The 20,577-nt window shown below is 46.9% G+C and overlaps 1 protein-coding gene across 2 annotated transcripts in view; it reads right to left on the bottom strand.

Annotated features, from left to right (window-relative positions):
• Window positions 1-2,737: 2,737 nt before the first annotated feature.
• Window positions 2,738-20,577, bottom strand: part of CREB3L3 (cAMP responsive element binding protein 3 like 3) — a 30,132-nt gene continuing 12,292 nt past the window's right edge. Inside the window, exons 4-10 of one of the 2 annotated variants that reach the window (XM_081941497.1) lie at window positions 19,409-19,527; window positions 17,142-17,267; window positions 15,466-15,572; window positions 13,301-13,369; window positions 10,682-10,766; window positions 8,521-8,617; window positions 2,738-6,498 (exon numbers count right to left, since the gene is read on the bottom strand). In XM_081941497.1, the coding sequence (XP_081797623.1) occupies window positions 6,161-6,498; window positions 8,521-8,617; window positions 10,682-10,766; window positions 13,301-13,369; window positions 15,466-15,572; window positions 17,142-17,267; window positions 19,409-19,527 (941 nt within the window). In that variant the 3' untranslated portion in view covers window positions 2,738-6,160. Of the gene's footprint in view, window positions 6,499-8,520; window positions 8,618-10,681; window positions 10,767-13,300; window positions 13,370-15,465; window positions 15,573-17,141; window positions 17,277-19,408; window positions 19,528-20,577 lie in introns of both variants that reach the window. The other variant, XM_081941496.1, reaches the window with a different exon arrangement.

Below are 20,577 nucleotides of genomic sequence, written 5' to 3'. Positions count from 1 at the left end.
TTCTTCTGTCTTGGAACAAAAAGTGCACAGGAACGGCCGCCTCCTTTTACTGACTAAAGTAACAACGGCGGCGGAAAAAAGTGACTTATGACCGTTTTTCACACTTAATGACGGTTGCGGCAACCCTGTGGTTACGTGATCAACATTCAGATCCTTGCCAACTGGTTCATAGTTATGACGGTTACTGTGTCCCGGGATCATGTGATCCCCTTTTGCAACCTCCTGACCAGCCTGACCAGTGAACGAATAACAACCACGTCGCTAACAACTGCAGGGGTTCGCTTAATGACTGCGGCAAGAAAGATGGTAAAACGGGGCCAAACTCCCTTTAACGAAGGTCTCACTGAACAACATCAATCTTGGGCTGAATTATGGTTGTAAGCTGAGGACTAAACATATGCGACGGAAGGCAGCTACGGCTGTGGGCTTGACTTCAAAGAACTTTCCAATCAACCCTCCAGATTTTTTTCTTTTTGCCGTTCTTTTTAATGATTAACCGATATTTGTCCGTACAGGAACATGTTATCTCCTTTTGATAATGATACTTCACTTTAACAACTACCTAGCTAAGTAACCCAAATTCTGATCCCAATTGTAGTAAGTCGAGGACTATCTATAGGCAGGGGGCATCGCCCTTCTCTGTGGGGACCTTTCTCTCAGCTCGGTGGTTTTCTTAAAGACGTTTCATTACCAAACTAGGTAACATCATCAGTGCTAGAAGGGAGCAGGCTTGTCTTGTAATTTTTATATACTATATCTTCTCTGCCTGCCTGATCCAAAATGCAACACAATCTGCCTTCCGGCAGGAGCAGGTTGGTTTTTAGCAAATCCTTCACTGGCCTCAAGTGCCTGTTTCCAGCTCCTAGTCAGTTTCCAACTCTGAGCAGTTTTCGAAAGACGAAGATATTGCCACAGCGAGGGAGGAAAACTTCCTTCTCCCTCTCCATTTGCAAATCTGTGCTCTTCTTTTCTTCATCGCTATTTTGATCCCAGCTCTTGTTGGACTTCTCCGTGACCTGCCGTGTGATTTTTTTTGAACACGGACCAAATCGGCAAGCGAGAGCCCTCTCGATCTATGGGACTTACGTCTCACTTCCTGGCCTGGAACAGGTTTCTCACAGCGTGATCAGTGCCTCCCGTTGCCAAGGAATCAGATGGCAGCTTTTTTTACATTAAAAAGGGAAGTAACAAAATAAAACGGTTTAGAATAACCTAACTGCTTGGTTAAGTGAGGCTGGGAATGGCGGGAAGAGAGGCCGGCGAATCATGGTTACAGACAGCCACTGCCCACAGTCGGTGGTCTTTGGGAAGGGCAGATCTTGTCCCATTGAAGGTAAAGTTCCCCCTCGCACATATGTGCTAGTCGTTCCTGACTCTAGGAGGTGGTGCTCATCTCTGTTTCAAAGCTGAAGAGCCAGCCCTGTCCGAAGACATCTCCGTGGTCATGTGGCCGGCATGACTAAATGCTGAAGGCACACGGAACACTGTTCCCTTCCCACCAAAGTTGGTCCCTATTTTTCTACTTGCATTTTTTAACGTGTTTTCGAACTGCTAGGTTGGCAGAAGCTGGGACAAATCACGGGAGATCTCTTGGTTACATGATGCTAGGTATTCGAACCACTGAACTGCCAACCTTTCTGATCGACATCGCATCCCATTAAAACACTTGCCTCATTAAAGTGGGTCTCCAAGGTTGTCGCATGTAGAGGAAACAATTGTGCAATCTTTGTGAATAAGGCAGCAACCAGGTTGTTGCTGGTGGAAATTTGCAGCTCTAAAAGACCAGCAGTTTTCAGCGCGCGCGCGCGCACACACACACACACAAACCGCCAAGCTGGCTACTATTATATAGGAAGTCCTTGACTTACAGCCATTCTCATCCAATGGTGCTTTTTTTCAAGAGGCAACTGGATATTCTGGTTTTTCTTTTGAAGACATTTTGCTTCTCATCCAAGAAGCTTCTTCAGCTCTGACTGGATGGTGGGGAAAGGAAGGATTTATCCTCCTTGCAGACAGCTGGTCATTTGCATCCTTTGAGAGAGTCCTTGAGGCCACTTGGAGGTTTGTCTGTGTCCTCAGGGTCACCTGAGTGATGTGAATGGGTGGGAGCCTTTTTGGAACTGCTGAAAGGACCATTATGGACTGGAGATAGATGATGTTGCATCTCTCCCCCTGTTGAGGGTTCTCCAAATGGTCTCGTGGACTCTCAAAGGATGCAAATGACCAACTGTCTGCAAGGAGTATAAATCCAGAGCCTTTGAGGTCATTTGAAGAACCCTCAACAGAGGGCGAGGATACAACATCTATCTCCAATCCATAACGGTTCTTTCAGCAGTTCCAAGGTGGCTCCCCACCCATTTGCACCACTCAGGTGACCCCGAGGACACAGACAAACCTCCAAGTGGCCTCAAGGACTCTCTCAAAGGATGCAAATGACCAGCTGTCTGCAAGGAGTATAAATCCTTCCTCACCATCCAGTCAGAACTGAAGAAGCTTCTTGGATGAGAAGCGAAACGTCTTCAAAAGAAAAACCAGGAAGTCCAGTTGCCTCTTGGAAAAAAAGAACCTTTGGGTCATTTATTAAGTCTTAATTTGTGCCCCATTTCCCGCTCTGGGTCCCTCCCTCCCTCTTGTTTGGCCCACTTCTTCTTTTCTACCCCTTCTTCTTTTCAACTGCAGTCTTTATGGGGAAAGATATCAATAAATCCAATCCGTCAGCTGATGAATCATTCGCTTTAACTCAAATCATTTATTGTACACGTAAACGGGCGTACGCGTTATCTCGGTTCTTCGTTTTCCGGCTGCTGCTATCTCAGGTCTGCAAAGGGATCCATGTCGCAGTTTCTGATCCCAAACCGTCCCCCAATCGCTCAAAGTCAGCTCAGCAGGGCTCAGTAGGTACTCACGGCTGACCGGAGGATGTGCTCAACAACTCAGGATGAGGATGAGGATGGTGTACAAAGCTCCACACGTTCCCCAGACATGTTTACTGTTTTCTTACTATATCGTGCAGACTCCCCTCCTCCTCCGTCGTCCAGATCAAGACTCCGGATCCTCCCATTCCTGCTACTACAAGCCTTTTCCTTAGTTGTGCTAGATCATATTAGACCGGGGCTGTCAGCCTTACCAGGCAGATCAGAGAGGAAACATGACCAGACCAGCTGTTTCTACTTTATTTATAAAGCTGTATTAGCAAAATCGTGCAAGTCTGAAAGTACAAACACCTGCCGTCTCTTTTACAGCCCGAGAACTTAGGGAGGGTCCCTTCTGGGTCTTTTTCTGCACCCATTATGGAGCTGCAGGCTAGGCCCTCTTTTATCCAACTGTTCCCCAGGCAGCTTTTCTTCCCCCTCCTCTTTTTTACAGCCTGGGAACTTAGGGAAAGTCCCTTCTGAGTCTCCTTCTCCAGCTGCTGGCTGTAGCCTCTCTTATCTGACGGTTCCCTGGTCAGTTTTTCTCACCACCACCACCACCCCTGCTTTTAACAGCCTGAGAAACTAGGGAGAGTCTCTTTCTCCATCCGTTATGGAGCTGCAGGCTAAGCTGTTTCTTATTTGACTGTTCCCTAGGCAGCTTCTCTCCCCCCCCCCCCTTTACAGCCTTGGAACTTAGGGAGGGTCCCTTCTTTTTCTCCACCCATTATGGAGCTGAAGGCTAAGCTGTCTCTTATCTGACTGTTCCCTGGTCAGCTTTTCTCCCCCGCCCCTTTTAACAACCTGAGAAACTAGGGAGGGTCCCTTCTGTGTCTTTTTCTCCACCCGTTAAGGAGCTGCAGGCTAAGCCGTCTCTTATCTATTCCCTAGGCAGCTCCCCCCCCCCCCCGGAACTTAGGAAGGGTCCCTTCTTTTTCTCCACTCATTATGCAACTGCAGGCTAAGCCCTCTCTTATCTGACTTCCCCAGGCAGCATTCCCCCCCCCCTTTTTACAGCCTGAGAACTTAGGGAGGGTCCCTTCTGAGCCTCATTCTCCACCTGCTATGCAACTGCAGGCTGTAGTCCAGGGGGGATATTAACTTACTTTCCCTACCGGTTCACAAATGTGAATGCGCACCCAGCCTTCCATGCATGCGCTTTGGCTTGAAAACGTGCCTAAATAGGATGGCATAGAGCTGGGGCAGGTGGGTGAGCCCGCCCGTGATTTCCACTACTGGTTTGGACAAACCGACCTGAACCGGCTGAATACCACCTCTGCTGTAGCCTCTCTTATCTAACCGCTCCTTAGGCAGCATCTTTTCCCCTCCTTCCCCCCCACAAGGCCATTCCCACTACCCCAATAGATCCGAGGCTGCTCTCCCAGAAAAGGAAAGAAATCAGGAAGTTAGAACTAGGAGGACATCTGAGAGAAGCGAAACTTCTGAGCTGGCTTCGGAACTTGGATTTCATCCCTTCCCTCCTTCCCCCCCACAAGGCCATTCACACTACCCCAATAGATCTGAAGCTGCTCTCCCAGGAAAGAAATCAGGAAGTTAGAACTAGGAGGACATCTGAGAGAAGTGAAACTTCTGAGCTGGCTTCAGTACTTGGATTTCATCCTTGGAAGCTGTCACGTGTCAGGGGGAAAAAACCCGCGCCACGCTGACGCCTTAGAAGGGAAAGCAGCCAAACCGTGGGGGCCGAAAGCGGCAGTTCACGGAACGCGAAGAAAATAATCCGAACAGATGCCTCCCAAAGCTGTTTTGAGCTTGCCTGAAGGCTGCCTGCTTCCTTACATAATCGACCGTGCAAGACGCAGCCGAGGCCACCTGAACAGAAGAGAAGAAATAACTCCCACACACACACACCCTTTTCTCTTTCTGCATTCGTTCTCGGTTTCTTATAGAGGCAGATTACATTTTATATTCCTGATTAAGGTTTTTTTTCCCCAAACAAAGATAGCAATGATTGAGATGAACCTTTGCTCTCTTTTCTGAACTCTTAACCCTTCGCCGGAAAGATTACACAGGTAGTCCGCGACTTAAAGGTCACTTTTTCACACTTATGACTGTTGCAGCGTCCCATGATTTACATTCCGATGCTTGACAATGGACTCATATTTATGATGGTTGCAGTGTCCTGGGGTCACGCGATTCCCTTTTTGCGACCTTCAGACGAGCCAAGCCAATGGGGGGAGCCAAATTCACTCAATCACCGTGTTACTAACTTAACTAGTGCAGTGGTTCGCTTGGCAACGGCAGCAAGAAAAATCGTAAAATGGGGCAAACCCGCTTAAATGTTTCAAATTCAGCCGCAGAAATTCTGGGGAGTCCATTGCGGCGGTAACTCGAGGACTGCCTGTACTTCGGATGGTGCAACGCTGTTAGGGGCAACCATATACCTACATTTCAGCTTCCCCCCCCCTTTACAAAAAAAGAACATTTTTTTCACTCATCCTCACTGCAAACCAGATGAACAGAAATCTCAAGGAGCCAAAAAGCTCGGGGGAGGGGCAAGGGGGGGGATACAAAAAAAATATCAATTTTCAAACGCCATCTTCCCCGTAATAAAAAACACTGAAAGCCCTTAGTTCTACGAGGGATGTCGGGTGTGACACACTTTGCAACAACCCTGAAGGATTCACAACTACATTACAGACTCCCACCCCATCCTGGATAATTCCCTCCTCCCCCTGGATTTAAACATGGAAGAGGGGAGCCGGGCCTCGGCTTGTCTTTTTCAGAGGGTCCCTAAATACACCGAGAGGTGGTATTTAGCCAGTTCTGACAGGTTCTGGAGATCCGGTAGCGGAAATTTTGAGTAGTTCAGAGAACCGGCAAATAGGCTGGCCCCGCCCAGCGGATCTTCTTTTTTTGCCCTGGAAAGCAGGTTGGTGGGGTGGGGAGGGAATGGGGATTTTGCAGTACCCTTCCCCCTGGAGTGGGGTGGAAACGGAGATTTTACAGTGTCCTTCCCATGGAGTGGGGATTTTGCAATATCCTTCCCCTGCCACACCATGCCCACCAAGCCACGGCTACAGAACCGGTAGTAAAAAAATTGGAATCCCACCACTGATTCAGCCCCCTTGCTCTCTCACTCTGTGACTCTCGTCCACATTGTTCCCGTCCCGCTAAGTAGGAGAGACGCAATCCGGCTGCACACACACATACACACAGCCTCCCCATTCCCCTTCCTGGTTGAGTCCCCACGGGACCAGTGAGGGGAGAGGAAGCAGCCGGATGGAAGGTCACAGCTCCTCCGTTTGTTCCAAGACCCCATTTCCAGGCTGCTCCGATTCAGTCCAGGCCACCGAGGTCAAATTCACGCCCGGATAGGGAACCTCGGGCCTGAGTCCTTCCAAAGGGGCAGGACTGCCGCCTTCTGCGAAGACCTCGGTGTGGTTATCCGGCAGGGCCTCTCCCTGCTTCTGGAGCCCCAAGAGGTCTCTGATCAAGGTGCTGGGGGCATTGTGGGCCTGGTGAGCTGGCTCCTTCCAGACGTTCTCCTTGGCGCTCTGCTCGGCCTCCTTGCCCAGGGCATGGGCGATTCTAGATGATGCATCGTTGTTGAGGGATCTAGAAAAAACTGGGAGGGAAGGAGACACACGGAGCATGGGTGACATGCACAGAGGATCGGGCGACTTGCAAAGGACCGAGTCTTAAGGTATCTTCTGCCTTTCCTACGTAGGAAGTCAGCACCCACCCCTCTCCTAGGAAAATGAGATATTTTAGGAAATATTAAAAGGGCAGAATATTTCCCCCTAAAAGGGAGGCAGAAACTCACCCCCACCACCCCTTTGTCAATGGGCCATTAAAGCCTGAGCCAGTCTATTCTACAAAACAAAGATCTATCTCCTTCAGGGCAGAGCCATAGTAGGAATCCCCCAAAGCCCTCTACCCATCTCACCACATGGCACCTGGGAAGATTACATCACCCAGCAAGGCTCAACCAAGCCTGGGACCCTGCATGGCCCCATGGGAGTCCAATCAGAATACTCAAGCTCAAATTCAAAAGCCCAGAGAGAGTATAAAGCTCAGGTACTCTCAGCATCTCTTCCCTTTTTTGCCCAGGACCTCCAACCATGTGGCCCTGTCCATCATCAATAAACCTTCTTTCCAAGCAACTTCCATGAATCCAGTGTCTTTTTCCCCACTTGGAACTGAACCCAGAAGGGCATTTCTTCCAACACTTACTAATCTGCAACCAGGATGATTAGGGGACTGGAGGCTAAAACCAGTGACGTGCAGTCAGGTGAGGCAGGGGAGGCACAGCCTCACCACTGTCATCATGAAAAGAAAAAAAAATGTAAAAGGAAAAAGGCGAGAGCCGAGGTCAGGCTGAGCTAGTTGCTGTCTCACCGTGGATGACTCTGCTTAACTGTTTTAAAAAGCCTCTAAAAAAGCACCCTCTACTATGAGGCAGGAGAACTGCATGCCTCATCTAGTCTGACTTTAGGCGTTTTATGATCACTCGAGCAGAGTTAAGCAAGGGTTAAAAGCCTAAAAATTCCTGACGTAGGTGAGGCATGCAGTTCTCCTGCCTCATAGTAGAGGGCGCTCTTTTGGGCGGGGCTTCTTCAGAGGACCCGAGGCAAGAGCAGAGTTGAAATCCTCTCTGAAACAGCTGGAAAAGGTACGTTTGGGTCGGAGGGAGGGGGAGGAATTCAAACTTCACACTTCAAAGTGTAGTTTGATTGCAGGCAGAGCCACGTTGCCCTTTCAAACCTGTAATCAGTGAAGCTGGGCTGGATCGTTCCGGGGCTGGGGGAAAGTGTGTGTAGTCCAATCCAACTTGTGTGTGTGTGTGTGTGTGTGTGTTTGAGAGAGGGGGGAGGGAGGGAGAGAGGGTGGAAGGGGGGAAGGGAGAAGAAAAAGAAAGAAGGAATCTTCTTTCGCAAAGGAGAAAAACAAATGCTGTTGCTTTAAATCAGAACTGAGCATGCCTGGCTGTGGAATTCTAGGAGTTGAAGTCCACAAGTCTAAAAAAATTTGAAACCCACCACTGGGTCAGTGCCTCGCCAGCCATAAACCTCACCGCACGTCACTGGCTAAAACATACGATGAACTGATGCAGGAACTGGGCATGGCTAGCCTAGTGAAGAGAAGGACCAGGGGAGACATGACAGCAGTCTTCCAATATTTGAGGGGCTGCCACAGAGAGGAGGGGGTCAAGCTATTTTCCAAAGCACCTGAAGGCCAGACGAGGAACAATGGATGGAAACTGACCCGGGAGAGATTCAACCTGGAATTAAGGAGCTATTTTCTGACAGTGAGAACAATCCACCCATTGAAAAGAAGTTGCCTTTGGCTTGCACAGCTAAAAGTCCATTCCCCACCATCCAGTCAGAGCTGAAGAAGCTTTTTGGATGAGAAGCAAAACGTCTTCAAAAAGAAAAAAACGAGAAAGTCCAGTTGCCTCCTGAAAAAAGCACCTCTGGGACAACCATGACCTTGGATGACTGAGAATCTCTACAGACGTTGGGCTCTTCGACAGGATTAATCATCAACCTTTTGCCTATGATGATGCCAAGGATTTGAGGCTGAGAGAGAGCGATTCTGTGCCTCCTCTGCCCAGGTGCCCACCCGCCTACACAGCCCCCTTACTCACCTCGCACAGGTACGAAGTCACCTGCAGTCTCGGCTTTCTTGCTGGTGAAAGGGCCGATGGACGGGAAGACGATCAGGACGAAGGAGAGAAGCAAGACCTGAGGAGGACATTAAAAAGACGCTGGTATATTTCTCGAGCAGGGGGTTGGACTAGGAGACCTCCAAGGTCCCCTCCAACTCTGTTCTTCTGTTATTACAGGTAGTCCTCGACTTTATTTAGTGACCGTTCAAAGTTACAACTGAAAAAAGGGACGTGACCATTTTTCACACTTAACAACCGTTGCATTATCCCCGTGGACACGCGGTGGACGTTCAGATGCTTGACAACTGACTCACACTTATGAATGTCCCGGGTCACATGATCCCCTTTTGCGACCATTTGACAAGCAAACTCAAGGGGGGGGAGAACCAGACTCACTTAACAACCGTGTTACTCATTTAAGAACTGCCGGGATTTACTTAACAAACGTGGCGAGAGAAGTTGCAAAAATGGAGCAAACTGACTTAACAAATTTCTCACTTAACCACATAAATTTTGGGGTTCCGTTGTGGTTGTACGTTGAGGATTATCTGTGTTCTGTTCTTCTTCCTTTAGGGGACTGGAGACTAAAACATATGTGGAATTGGGAATGTCTATTTAAATCTATTTTCCCCAATGGGCTTTTTTTGTTTTTTGGTGCCAAGAAGCAGAAGTTAACACTGGAAACCAACAAAAATGTTGTCGATTATTGTGGGATGGTCCAAAAATGGCTGTAAAAAAAAAATCCACATATATCAGGGATCTCCAAACTTGAGAACTTTAAGACTTGTGGACGGACAACATCTAGGCCTGCATAAAATCAGACCAAAGTCACAGGTTCATTGGGCTCACAGTAAGGCCATTGAGAGTACAGGTAGTCCTCGATTTATGAACACAGTTGAGCCCACAATTTCCATTGCTAAGCAAGACGGTCTTGTTTTTCTTGGCACAGTTGTTAAGTGAATCATTGCCATCGTTAAGTCAGTAACACAGTTGTTATGTGAATCTGGCTTCTCCGTTGCCTTTGCTTATCAGGAGGTCGCAAAAGGGGATCCCGGGACACTGCAACAGTCATAAATGTGAACCAGTTGCCAAATGTCCGAATTTTGATCACGTGACTGGATATGATGCAACGGTTGTAAGTGTGAAAAACTGTCCCCAAATGCTTTTTTTCCGGTGCCGTTGTGACTTTGAATGATCACTAAACAAATGGTTGTTAAGTCGAGGACTACTTGTATTTTTTGATTCATTAATATGAATAGTTTATTATTTTTTTGCCATCTAATTTGAGTGTTTTTAACCTTAGCGGCTTTAAGACAGGGGGACTTCAACTCCCAGAATTCCCCTGCCAGCCATGTTGATTTAATCCAGGGGTGTCCAAACTTGGGAACTTTAAGACTTGTGGACTTCAACTCCCAGAATTCCCCAGCCAGCCATGCTGGCTGGGGAATTCTGGGAGTTGAAGTCCACAAGTCTTAAAAGTTCCCAAGTTTGGACACCCCTGACATATATCCAAAGTGCCAACTTTCAGAAAACCACTATTTTAGAAGCTCTCTCATGCTAAAGTGCATGAAAAAAAAGAGAAATAATGGTTAAGCACCAGTATTTCAATTCAGGAAATCCTTGACTTACAACATTTCCTTTAGTGACCGTTCAAAGTTGCGACAGCCCTGAAAAAAAGTGACTTACGACCACTTTTCACACTTACGACCATGCCAACATCTCTATGGTCACGTGATCAAAATTCGGACGTTGGGCCACTGACTCGTATTTATGACGGTTGAAGTGTTCTGCGGTCACACGACCCCCTTTGGTGACCTTCCGATGGGCAAAATCCACGGAGATGCCAGGTTCACTTTACAACCGTGCGACTAAATTAGGGGCTGCAGTGATGCCCTTAACGATGGTGGCAAGAAACCTCGTCAAGTGGGGGGGCGGGGGAGGATGACACTCACGTGACTCGTCTTGCTTAGCGAACAGAAATTGGGCGCTCAATTTGGTCGCAAGCCCAGGACTCTCGGGTGGGGTGAAACTTACATGACCCCTGTCTCACTTTGCGACAGCCATTGGGGATCAATTGTAGCCATAAGCTAAGGACTCCCTGTATCTGCGCACGCACGCATATAAACAAGGCCTGACATACCGCCACGCAGGTGCTGGTTTGCGCAGCTTTGCCGCTGGATTGCATCACGATGGACTGGAGCTTCTTTAGCTGTTGCAGAAGAGACCTAGGGAAGAGGAGGAGGAGGAGGAGGAGGAGAAGATGAAGAAGGCTCCAGGTTAGGGTCAGGTTTTTGAGGGGCAGAGAGTGAATTCAGGAAATTTAACAAGGGCAGAATTTCTTCTATTGATTCAGTGAATGCCAAGCCCACTGGTGGGTACTGGGGCATGGGGGAATGGCCAGGAAAGAAACAAGGCTGCTGTGGAATAGCTCATCGTTATGGGTCTAGGACAGTGGTTCCCAACCCTTTTTTTTGGCCATGCTCCACCTGAGCATCTCTAAAATCCTGATGTGGCTCTGTGACATCTAATTCTTACTTTACTCAAAAAGTAAACTCTACTCATGCAGAGGAAGCCTAAAAGGCCATTAACCTGATTTACAATACAATACAATAGTAGAGTTGGAAGGGACCTTGGAGGCCTTCTAGTCCAACCCCCTGCCTAGGCAGGAAACCCTATACCGTTTCAGACAAATGGCTATCCAACATCTTCTTAAAGACTTCCAGTGTTGGGGCATTCACAACTTCTGGAGGCAACTTCTGTTCCACTGATTAATTGTTCTAACCCTCTGGAACGACCTCCCCCCCCCCCCCCATATTAGAACCACCTCGGATCTCCGCTCCTTCCGCAAGAAACTCAAGACCCAGCTGTTTCGATTAGCCGGCCTGGCCTAATTGTAATTGTAATTGTACTTACAGGGAACACCCACTACTGACCTTCCTGGATGGCTTTCTAAATTTTAAATTTTGGGGTTTTAAACTGGTTTTAGAATTGTTTTTAATTATTTAATTAGTTTGGGTTGTATATACAGACGGTATGTGTGCGTTGTTTTGTCTGATGTTTTATGTTATGTTTTGTTGTTTTATACACGAACGGTCTGTACACCGCCCCGAGTCCCTGTGGGGAGAGGGGGCGGTCTATAAATTTAATAAAACCTAAACCTAAACCTAACTGTCAGGAAATTTCTCCTCAGTTCTAAGTTGCTTCTCTCCTTAATTAGTTTCCACCCATTGCTTCTTGTTCTACCCTCAGGTGCCTTGGAGAATTTGAGCAAGGTTCAAATTGCCCCCTGTAAAAATCACCATTGCCCCCCTGTTGGGAACCACTGGTCTAGGACATCTCGCCACAGGCAACTCACCAGGGGATGGCCACGGCCATCTTTGAAATCTGTAGAGTAGAATGACCTGGAAGGGACCTTGGAGGTCGTCTAGTCCAGCCCCCTGCTCAAGCAGGAGAACCTACACCATTTCAGACAAATGGTTGTCTAATCTCTTCTTAAAATCCTCCAGTGTTGGGGCATTCACAACCTCTGGTGGCAAGCAGTCCCACTGGTGAATTGTCCTCACTGTCAGGAAGTTTCTCCTTAATTCCAGGTTGCTTCTCTCCTTGATAAGTTTTCTTGTCCTGCCTTCTGACGCTTTGGAGAATAGCTTGACTCCCTCTTCTTTGGGGCAGCCACTCAAAGACTGGAAGACTGCAATCATGCCCACCCCCTCTAGTCATTCTTTTCTTTAGTCTATCCACACCTGTTGGTTCCTGCAACTGTTCTTCCTAAGTTTTGGTCTCCAGCCCTTTGATCACCTTCCTTGCTCTTCCCTGCACTTTTTCCAAAGTCTCAATATCTTTTATGTACTGGGTTGACCAAAACTGGATGCAATTATTCCAGCTGTGGCCTTACTAGGGTTTATATAGCGGTAGTAAAACTTTCCTGCGGGATACCTTGCCCCCGGACAAAAATGATGTCATCTCGGGGGGGGGGGGGGGGAAATGTTGGCCCGGAATCGTTAGAGAAAGGACCCAAAAGAAGGAGCGAAACGAAACGCGAAGGACAAAAATCAAAAGCATTTTTGAAAAATGGTTTTAAATAATGAAATAAAATTGCCGAATTGTCTCGCAGGAAGTTGTCCTGTGGAGACTTTGGGCATTCCTGCAACTGGTTGACCCCGGTGAGTTGGACGTGGTGAGATGTCCCATCCTGGATCTTTGATTCCCTCCCGTGGTGAGTCGTTGCTTAAAGTTTACGTTCCATTTAAATGTGAACTTTGGAGGAAAATCCAGAATATGAAATTGAACCGGTGGTTTCAATGTATGTGTGCTCTGCATACAGGCAGCCCTCAACGTACAACTTTCGTTTTGCAACCGTTTGAAGTTACAACGGCACTGAGAAGAGCAGCGCACAACGGGTCCTCGCACTTACGACCGTTGCGGCATCCTCACAGTCACACAATCAAAATTCAAATGCTTGGCAATCGGTGTTTAGGACGGTTGCAGAGTCCCGGGGTGACGTGATCGCCATGTGGGACCTTCTCAGCCGTCTTCTGACCAGCCGAGCCAGTGGGAGGAGCCGGATTCATTTAACGACGGTGGCAAAACAAAAGGGCCTGAAATTGGGCGCAACCCGCGGAACAAACGGCCTTGCTTAGCGAAGGAAATTCTGCTCCAAATCGTGGTCATAAGTCAAGGGCTACCTGTATTCAGGCTTATTGGGAAACATCACCAAACGGCCGCATTGCCAAAACACCCGATGCGGTGGACAACTTACAAGTTCTGCTTCTCCAGATGTACCACTTTCCGCTGAAGCTCCTGATTCTGAGCTGTGCAAGCCGACATCCTGAAAAGGAAAACGCCAACAGAGGTGAAACCGGGAGGAAATGGTTTATTCCCAGGTGGTTTATTCACCTTTTAAAGTTTTCCGGCCTGAAGTAATTCGTAGGAAGGAGGAACTGATCAATCGATCAATCAGAATAGAGCTGGAAGGGACTTTGGAGGTCCTCTACTCCAGCTCCCTGCTCACGCTGAAGGCCCTCTACCATTTCAGACTAGGGGATGTCCAGTCTCTTCTTGAAAACCTCCAGTGATGAAGCATCTACAACTTCTAGTGGCGAGCTGTACTACCGATTACCGTATTTTTCGGACTATAAGACGCATCGGAGTATAAGAGGCACCATGATTTTGAAGAGGTAAAGTAAAAAAAAAAGTTTTTGCACCCCGCAGGCCTCCCGAACCCTCTGTACGCCTCGGTTTTTTTGCAAAAAAAGGGGGGGGCATGCAGAGGCTTTGGGAGGCTGCTAGAGTGCTCCTGGGGGCTGAGCGGGCAAAAACGAGCAAAAACGGTCAATTTTTTTGCTCATTTTTGCCCTCCCCAGCCCCCAGGATCACTTTGCAAGCCTCCCAAACCCTCTTCAGGTCCATTTTTTGCAAAGGGGGCAGGGTGTCGATAGGCCAAAAATGCTGTATTCAGTGTATAAGACGCACCCAGATTTTCACCCTTTTTTCTTGGAAGAGAAAGATGCTCATACTGCGAAAAATACAGTAATTGTTCTCACTTAATTCCAGGTTGATTGATTTCCATCCATCGTTTCTTGTTTGCCGTCTGGTACTTTGAAAAATAAATTGACACCCCTCCTCTTTGGGGCAGCCCCTCAAATACTGGAAGTTTACAATCAAGAGAATGGTTTATGACAGCGGTGTAATCCTCTGAGGTCTACTACCGGTTCGGCGAGTCTGTTACTGAGCCCGCGCGCCTGCGCAGCGTTAAAAAAACAGAACATTCTGAAGTCTTCCGAGTCTGCAAAGCTAAGTAGGACAGCGAGCAGGAGGGAGATTTAGATTAGCTAGAAAACAGAAAATCCGATGATTCTGGCTAATATAAATCACAAATCACAGCTAATCACTGCCCAGCTCATTGTCGGAAATACCAGTTTGCCTGAACTGGTAGCATTTTTTACTACCGGTTTGGGCAAACTGGTCCGAACTGGTAGCATTTCACCCCTGGTTCATGATGATGATGATCCTCTTTTAATGATCCCATAATCCCTCGCAGGGTGGAGTTTGGGCAACTGAATGGAGCTGGGTGTTTCCTGGCCAGATGACTTTCCTGTCGCCAATGCAGAGTTTTTTTTTCAGCAGATATATTTTCAATGTGTCCAGAGAGAGAAATATTTGCCTCTCCCTAGGATCGAACTCACAGCCTCCTGACGGTCAGGCGGGAGCGCCACCTCTAGGCCACCGTACCACTCCCAAGAGGATGGATCACGATGGTGCCTAAAAATCTCACCAATGTTTTTTCTACAAAATCTGTCTTCAAATATGTGTGTTAGTTAACCTTAACCCAGGGGTGAAATCCTCCCGGTTTGGACCGGTTCGGTTGAATCGGTAGGGACAATTGTCCTTGGTTCTGTGAACCGGTAGCAAGCCGGCCTGGCCTGTTAATTTTAACTCATTTTTTAAATGTATTGTTCTATAAAATTTGTTGTTTTTTTTTTGGATATATATTTAATTTCTTTTTAACTTTCGGGATGTGTGTTTTTTAATGTTGTACGCTGCCCTGAGTCCTTTGGGAGAAGGGCGGCATATAAATCCAATAAAAACAAAACAAACAAACAAACAAAAAAAGCTTCCGAGAATCTTGTGGCTCAGCTGTGAGCTGCGCGATCATCAGAAGCTTTTTTCAAAGCCCCTTTGGGCGAACCGGCAGGGAAAAATGCTTTAAAAAGCTAAAAAAATAGCTGAAAGTGAAAAAAAAAAGTTGGCCACGCCCACCCAGTCACATGACCCCCCATCACCACCAAGCCACGCCTACAGAACCAAGGGGGGGGGGGGAATTAGATGTCACCACTGCCCTAATCCTAACCTTCATCCATGTTCTAACCTAGTTTGTTGATGATCAGATCCAGCTCAAAACGAGGAAGGGAAAAATGAACCTACCGGCTTTCTAATCCATCGATGTATTCCTTCCGTTTCTTGCGACTTTCCTGCGCGGACTGCTTGTTCCGGATCTTTCGTCGGATCTTCTTGAGGACGCGTTCCTCATACTGCCGATGCAAAGAGAGCCACTCTAGCTATTTGTTTTCTTTTTAGCCATATCCGTTTTTATACATCAAATTTGAAGAGTTTTTGGTCCGTTTGTGAAACAATGTGCCGTGACCGAAGTTCTTTATTTTAAAAATGAATGAATTTCTCATTCTACAGAGAGCCCTCGACTTACCGCAGTTCATTTAGTAGCCATTGAAAGCTACAATAGCACTGAAAAAAACCGACTAATGACCATTTTTCACACTTACGACCTATGTAGTATCCCCATGATTGTACAATCAAAATTTCGATGCTTGGCAACCGACTCATACTTATGACCATTGCAGTCTCCAAAGGGCATAGGATCCCCCTTTGGACAAGCAAAGTCAAAGAGGAACCAAGAGTCACTTAACAACCATGTTAGTGACTTAACAACCCCAGGGATTCCCTTAACAACCATGGCAAGAAAGGTTGTAAAAATGTGGCAAAGCTCATTGAACAACTCTTACGTAGCAACAGAAATATGACCAGCGTGGTCATACGTCGAGGACTACCCGTATTCGTTAGCAATCCCTGCTTTTCCAGATTATTCGAAGTTATAACGGCACTGTAAAAAGTGACTTATGACCAGATTTCACACTTACGACCATTGCAGCATCCCCATGGTCACAAGATCCAAATTTGGCCACTTGGCATGGACTTATGACAGCTGCACTATCGGGTCACATGGTCACCATCTGTAACCTTCTCAGCTGGCTTCCCATAAGCGAAGTCATTGGGGGGGGGGGGCGACTAGAATAGAATAGAATAGATTAGAGTAGAGTAGGATAGAGTAGAGTAGAAGAGTAGAGTAGAGTAGAGTAGAATAGAATTACAGAATGAAATGGAATAGAATAGAATAGAATAGAATAGAATAGAAGAGTAGAGTAGAGTAGAGTAGAGTAGAGTAGAGTAGAGTAAAGTAGTGTAGAATAGAGTAGAGTAGAATAGAATAGAGTAGAGTAGAATAGAGTAGAAGAATAGAATAGAATAGAATAATAAAGTAGAGTAGAGTAGAGTAGAAGAATAGAATATTAGAATAGAATAGAATAGAATAGAATAGAATAGAATAGAATAGAACAGAACAGAATAGAATTCTTTATTGGCCAAGTGTGATTGGGCACACAAGGAATTTGTCTTTGGTGTATATGATCTAAGTGTACATAAAAAGACAAGATACATTCATCAAGAATCATAAGGTACAGCACTTAATGATCGTCATAGGGTACAAATAAGCAATCAGGAAACAGTCCATATCAATATAAATCTTAAGGATACAACCCATAAAGTTAACAGTCCTGCAGTCAAAAGTGGGAGGAGATGAGTGACAGGAACAATGAGAAGACTAATAGATTTGCTTAATGATGGCATCATTCCCTTAACGACTGCATGGTCCCCTTAATAGCTGTGGCAAATACATTGTACAATGGGACAAAACTCGCTGAGCGATGGTCTTACTCAGCGATGCAAACGTTGGGTTGAATTGGGGTCGCAATCCCTGCTCTCCAAGGTTTTATTTGAGAAAAAACTACAGCCGAAACGTGGTTTACCTTGGTGAGAGGCAGCTGGGTGGGAAGCATCACACCTTCCTTCGTCAGCAATTTTTTCTCATCCTCAGTCAGCACCAGCTCCTGGCAGGTCCCCGGGCCTTGTCTCATCCCTGAGCAGTTGATAGCCTGATGGTGCTAGAACGTCACAAGGGAAGAATGAAGTAGCCATAAAAAAATAAAAAAATAAACGGGGTTTCTAGATATCCCCATCATAGAACATGGAATAACAGAGTTGGAAGGGACTTTGGAGGTCTTCTAGTCCAACCCCCTGGTCAAGCAGGAAACCCTAGACCAGTGATGGCAAATGGAATGTGTGTACATGTGTGCACCTGTGGAGCGCCGAAAACCTGAAGACCAGCTGGCTGGTGCGCTCATGCCTGTTTTTTGGCTGTTTGTGCTGTTCTTCCAGCCATTTTGGGGGTGGTTTTCAGGCCGTTTTTGGTCCGAAAAATGCCCCCAAAACGGTCAGACAAACGGCCTGAAAACAGCCCAGGAAATGGCCTGTTTTGGGGCCACTTTGGGGCCATTTCCCAGGCTGTTTTCCCCCCTGTTTTCAGGCCCTTTTTTGGCTGGTTTGGGCCCTTTTGTGTCACATTTTGAGGCAATTGTCCAGCACTCCAGTGCCCACAAAAACTCACTGGCATGCCAGAAACCAGAAGAGAAGCTGGCTATGGTGTGCGTGTCCACAGAGAGGGCTGTGTGTGCCACCTCTGGCACCCATGCCATAAGTTCGCCATCACAGCCCTACACCATTTCAGACAAATGGTTGCTCAACATCTTCTTTAGAACTTCCAGTGTTGGGGCATTCACAACTTCCGGAGGCAACTTCTGTTCCACTGATTAATTGTTCTCACTGTCAGGACGTTTCTCCTCAGTTCTAAGTTGCTTCTCTCCTTGATTAGTTTCCACCCATTGCTTCTTGTTTTACCTTCAAGTGCTTTGGAGAATAGCTTGAGTTCCTCTTCTTTGTGGCAACCCCTGAGATATTGGAAGACTGCTATCCTGTCTCCCCTAGTCCTTCTTTCTCTTAAGCTAAACATACCCAGTTCCTGCAACCGTTCTTCCTATGTTTTCGCCTCCAGTCCCCTAATCCTCTTTGTTGCTCTTCTCTGCACTCTTTCTTGAATCTCAACATCTTTTCTACATCATGGGGACCAGAACTGGATGCAAATATTCCAAGTGTGGCCTTACCAAGGCATTATAAAGTGGTATTAACCCTTCACGTGATCTTGATTCTATCCCTCTGTTGATGCAGCCTAGAACTGTGTTGGCTTTTTTGGCAGCTGCTGCCCACAGCTGGCTCAGTGATTGTCCACTACAAGATCCCTCTCAGAGTTACTGCTATTGAGCTAGGAACCACCAATTCTTCCTATGTTTTAGCCTCCAGCCCTCTTATCATATTCGTTGCTCTTTTCTTTACTTTTTTTTCCTGAGTCAGATGGATTCAGTTGAAAGCATCTACAAGTGTGCTTAGAAATAACTGTAAAAGAAAATCAACTGGGTTTCTAGATATTCACAACTTGCCTCCAGAAGTTGTGAATGCTCCAACACGGGAAGCTTTTAAGAAGAGGTTACATAACCATTTGTCTGAAGTGGTGTAGGGTTTCCTGAATAGGTATTAAATAATCTGTTTGGGGTTATTCTGGCACAGGGAAGGTTTTTAGATAATTAATCTGTGTGTGTGTGTGTGTGTGTGTGTGTGTGTGTGTGTGTGCTCTCTTTCTCTCTCTCCTCTCTGTATCTCTCTGCTTTCTCCCTCCTCTCTCTCCCTCTCTCTCTGTCTCTCTCTGTCTTTCTTTCTCTCTCTGTCTCTCTATCTTTCTCCCTCCTCGCTCTCCCTCTCTCTGTGTCTCTCTCTCTCTCCTCTCTGTCTCTCTCTATCTTTCTCTCTCTCTCCGTCTCTCTCTCTCTTTCTCCCTTCTCCCTCTCTCTGTGTCTTTCTCTCTCTCTCCTCTCTGTCTCTCTCTGTCTCTCTCTCCGTTCTCTATCTTTCTCCCTCCTCGCTCTCCCTCTCTCTCTCTCTCCTCTTTGTCTTTCTCTCTCCTCTCTCCATCTCTCTGTCTTTCTCTCTCCTCTCTCTCTGTCTCTCTCTCTTTCTCTCTCTCCCTCTCTCCTATTTCTCTCTCTCTCTCTCTCTCTCTCTCTCTCTCTCTCTCTCTCTCTCTCTCTCTCCTCCTAATTTCTTTCTTATTTGAATGCTTTGCATTATTGTTTCCAACTCTTCTATTCTATATCCCCATCACGGTTATTACGACTGAAATACTTGCCATTTCAGAGTTGTTTGAGAGGAGGAGATCCTTAATGGTGAGGGTGCAGGAGGGTGGGTTTTGATGGGTGGCATCTGCTACTTGCCTCTCCTCGGGATAAAAACCAGCAGCCCACATATCTGCAAAGAAATGAAAGAGAGAACCTGCTGATTAGGGAACAAGGAAAAAAAAATCCAGCTTTTCAGTGTACCTGGAAATTGCTTTGGAGTAGATAAGATTTGTTCTTCCAGGACACGATTATCTTATCTGACTGAGATAAGTCAGAGCTCCTCGGAGGTCAGCCAGGCCTTTCTGGTTACTTGCTAATCTGATTTCTTGTGGTTGTTGTGGTGATGGTGGTTTGATAAGTCAACAATTGTGTTACTAATGTAACAACCGCAGCAATTCACTTAACAAAGGTAGCTAGAAAAGTCGTCAAATGGGGCAAACATTCACTTTACACCTGTCTCGCTTAGCAACATAAAGCTGGGGCTCCGGAGGGGTCGTCCGTCGAGGATTACCTATACGCCGTGGAAGCCAATTTATACATCTTGCTTCTTTGGGGGTAACTACCCATAATCTGTCTACATATATCATATGTAATGATAGCATACTGCTCTCTATGTATTCTGAGCTGTGGTTCCCATTTCCATCTGTTTACCAGAATAATAGAGCTGGAAGGGATTTGGGAGGTCCTCTAGTCCAACCCCTTTCAGCTGACCTTCACATGTACGGCAGTGCCAAAACCCAGTGCGCATGTGCGCTGGCCAGCTAATCATTGGGTGCGCATGTGCGCCAGAACCCAGAGGTTTGGCTTTTCCTGAGCGCAGCCATGAGGAGAGCGCGCGTGCATGCAACATTTCCGTGAGAGCCGAAAAGGTTTGTCATCACTGTCCTATACCATTCTGGACAAATGATTGAGTGAGGCTGATGAAAACTATTGTTCACACTAATGACCAGACGCTTCAGGTTCTCCACGGAGGGACACAGTGCGAGAGCCCTTCGGTCCAAAGGTGCTTTTTTTCAAGAGGCAACTGGACTTTCTGGTTTTTGTTTTGGAGATGTTTCACTTCTCCTCCAAGAAGCTTCTTCAGCTCTGACTGGATGGTGGGGGACGGAAGGATTGATCCTCCTTGCAGACAGCTGGTCATTTGCATCCTTTGAGAGAGCCGTTGAGGCCACTTGGAGAA

The sequence above is a fragment of the Natrix helvetica genome (genome assembly GCF_964273705.1).
Source record: "Natrix helvetica genome assembly, chromosome: 1".
NCBI lineage: Eukaryota > Metazoa > Chordata > Lepidosauria > Squamata > Natricidae > Natrix > Natrix helvetica.
Note: the sequence above shows the minus strand (reverse complement) of the source record. Positions and strands in the feature narration are given on the sequence as shown.